The sequence below is a fragment of the Sinocyclocheilus grahami genome, unplaced genomic scaffold, assembly GCF_001515645.1.
Source record: "Sinocyclocheilus grahami isolate Dianchi unplaced genomic scaffold, SAMN03320097.WGS_v1.1 scaffold871.1, whole genome shotgun sequence".
Taxonomy (NCBI): domain Eukaryota; kingdom Metazoa; phylum Chordata; class Actinopteri; order Cypriniformes; family Cyprinidae; genus Sinocyclocheilus; species Sinocyclocheilus grahami.
Window position 1 is genome coordinate 31,120 of NW_015506050.1, and position 2,472 is coordinate 33,591.

The following is a 2,472-nucleotide window of genomic DNA, read 5'->3' on the forward strand; positions in this document are numbered from 1 at the left end:
TGTTGTTGTGGTTTGTCGGTTGGGTGGGGGGGAGGGGGGGGGGGGGTGGGATCAATCCTATTGCACTGAGAAAATTATTCTATATAATTAGGGCTGTCAAATGATTAAGAGATTACATTAACTACAAATAATCATATTAAGAATTATTTTTAAAAACTCAAATGAAAATAACTGATTTTGTAAGGCATTACATTTATTCTGCTGCTGTTTGAATTGTTCCTATGATAGAAAAAAAAATTATTTTCATATGGATCAGAAGGAGTAATTAATCTAATCATTTTGATGATTTTTAATAATTAATGTAATAATTTACACACTGAATTTCCCTAAAAAGAACATTTGCCATTCATCATAAATCAATTGAAACAAAAGTGAGTCTTTCATGAATCTTACAGTGCTTTTAGGCATGGTTTTCCAAGAACAAATAAGGTACAAATATGACACGTATCACAATTTTGTCCGACTTTTACAGAGATTCAAGAGAATCATCAATTAATTCTAAAAGACAAATGTTTTTGCATTGCTTTCTTTACTAGAGCAGAGACCACAGTTACCTGGAATAAGTTTGTCAGGTCCCATTCTATTGGATATTTCTGTGAACTCTCTGAGGATCTTGACGGCCTTCTTGGCCTCAGACTTTAGGTTAGCAGGAATAGGGTTATTCACTGTAAAAGAAACATCAGAAGAAATATAATTGTCTCTTGTTCTGCGTCACATTCCAACAATCTGAACCATCAAATGACTATTAGACTAAATTTGTCTGATAGTTTGCGTCTTCCTGAATGCTTTAAATTCTACTATGCGAAAACAATTCTCTTGTGGCATCTATGCTACTATGAACCTGAAATACGTTTCAAATGTCAAAATGATTTAAAGGCTATATGCTATATTTAACCACTTGTTGTTCAAGGTGACACCACAATGACCTGTTCCTCTATTATAAAGTCTCTCCATTTTAATATGACAAACTGTTAACAATTCAGTATCAAATGTCAGCATAACCAAATTGATAATTTTTCTCATCTCATTGATAATTGCACTAATTATATTAGCCATACAGTCAGTGATTAGTGTGTTAGCATTCATGCTGATGACTTTTTTTATTCAAGCCTTTCTACAAGACATGATGGCACTGATGCTGGTAGAATAGCATATATAAAGAGAACTAGCCAAAGACAAATAACAGTGTCCCCAATTTTTTTTTTTTTAATTTTAACTAAAACAATGCCATGTGGTGTAGCTATCAAGTAAAAAGTAACATATTTTCCTTTCACCTTTTGCAGACACCTTAATCATTATTTTTAGAAACGTTTTCAAATATATTTTTCATAGTTAAATTGTTTTTGTTGTTTTTTGGAAAATATAATGAATTAACAATTACTCAAGCATTAATATCAGCACTTTTATTTGCTATTTTCAAGAGCTGTTTGACTTAAAATATAAAAATGAATCACAAGCATGAAACTTATAAACATGTCCATTTAATATGCAATGTAATTCAAGTCACATGACATTTTTTAAGTATTTAAAAATAAATTATTAGATTTAAAAACTGAGTGCCATGTCACTTCATCGATGTATACTACAAAAGCATTCCTTTTAAATAGCACCACACCCTCATTTTGTGACATAGATGCATCACATTCTGCAAACTGATTTTTTAAGGATGAATCACTGGATATACCTATTGGGGTGATCCAGCACCCTTCTGCTACAAATGAGTGTTGCTGTTGGCAGGTGCACCCTTTCTGTGGTTTACTCAGGGAGGTGCTTGCAAAGCGTCACTTTAAGTCGCATGCAGACTTTCCAGTTGGAGAATTCTTTCAAAACAAGCCACAGCAACAGGACTATTCTCTTGCGCACCTGCTTTAATACAGTAATACCAGAACTGCCACCAATTAGGCCATTCTGTCCAGCTAACACTTCTCAAGACATTTTTGAGGAGACTTTGACTTTTGACAACACAATAGCCAATGATAAGTAATGACTTTGGCTACAGAGTAGGTAAAGTAACCAATTTAACATCCTTGAAATAGTCAAATGTTTTAATTATGTACATCTTTAAATGAATCACTCAAGGTTACTTGAGAAATATTACTTCATACAGTACTACTTTTACATAAGGTTCACTTAACCTTTATAAAAAACTTTTTAAAAGGTTCTTTATTGGAATCTATGGATCCAAGATGAAGTGTTCTGTTAAATGTTCCATTCCACAAATGGTTCTTTATATTGAAAAAAATGCTTTTCAAAATCTTCAAACTAAAAAATAGCTCTTTTAAGAAAAATTATTTGGGGAACCAAAAATGTTTCCTCCATGGCATCACTGCAAAACCCCCATTTGGAAACTTTATTTTAAGAGTGTAGGGTCCAAAAAGGGTAAAAAACAAACAAACAAAAAAAAACAGATACGGCTCATTCATATCATATCCCTATAGCTTGAATGTGCAGGACGAGTTACACACCACAGTT

At 32.7% G+C, this 2,472-nt stretch overlaps 1 protein-coding gene across 1 annotated transcript in view; it reads right to left on the reverse strand.

Annotated features, from left to right (window-relative positions):
• LOC107563374 (SH3 domain-containing YSC84-like protein 1) overlaps positions 1-1,296 on the reverse strand; it is an 11,772-nt gene extending 10,476 nt beyond the window's left edge. Inside the window, exons 1-2 of the mRNA XM_016248232.1 lie at positions 1,275-1,296; positions 555-665 (exon numbers count right to left, since the gene is read on the reverse strand). Coding sequence (XP_016103718.1) covers positions 555-665; positions 1,275-1,296 — 133 coding nt within the window. The remainder of the gene's footprint in view (positions 1-554; positions 666-1,274) is intronic.
• Positions 1,297-2,472: the final 1,176 nt, after the last annotated feature.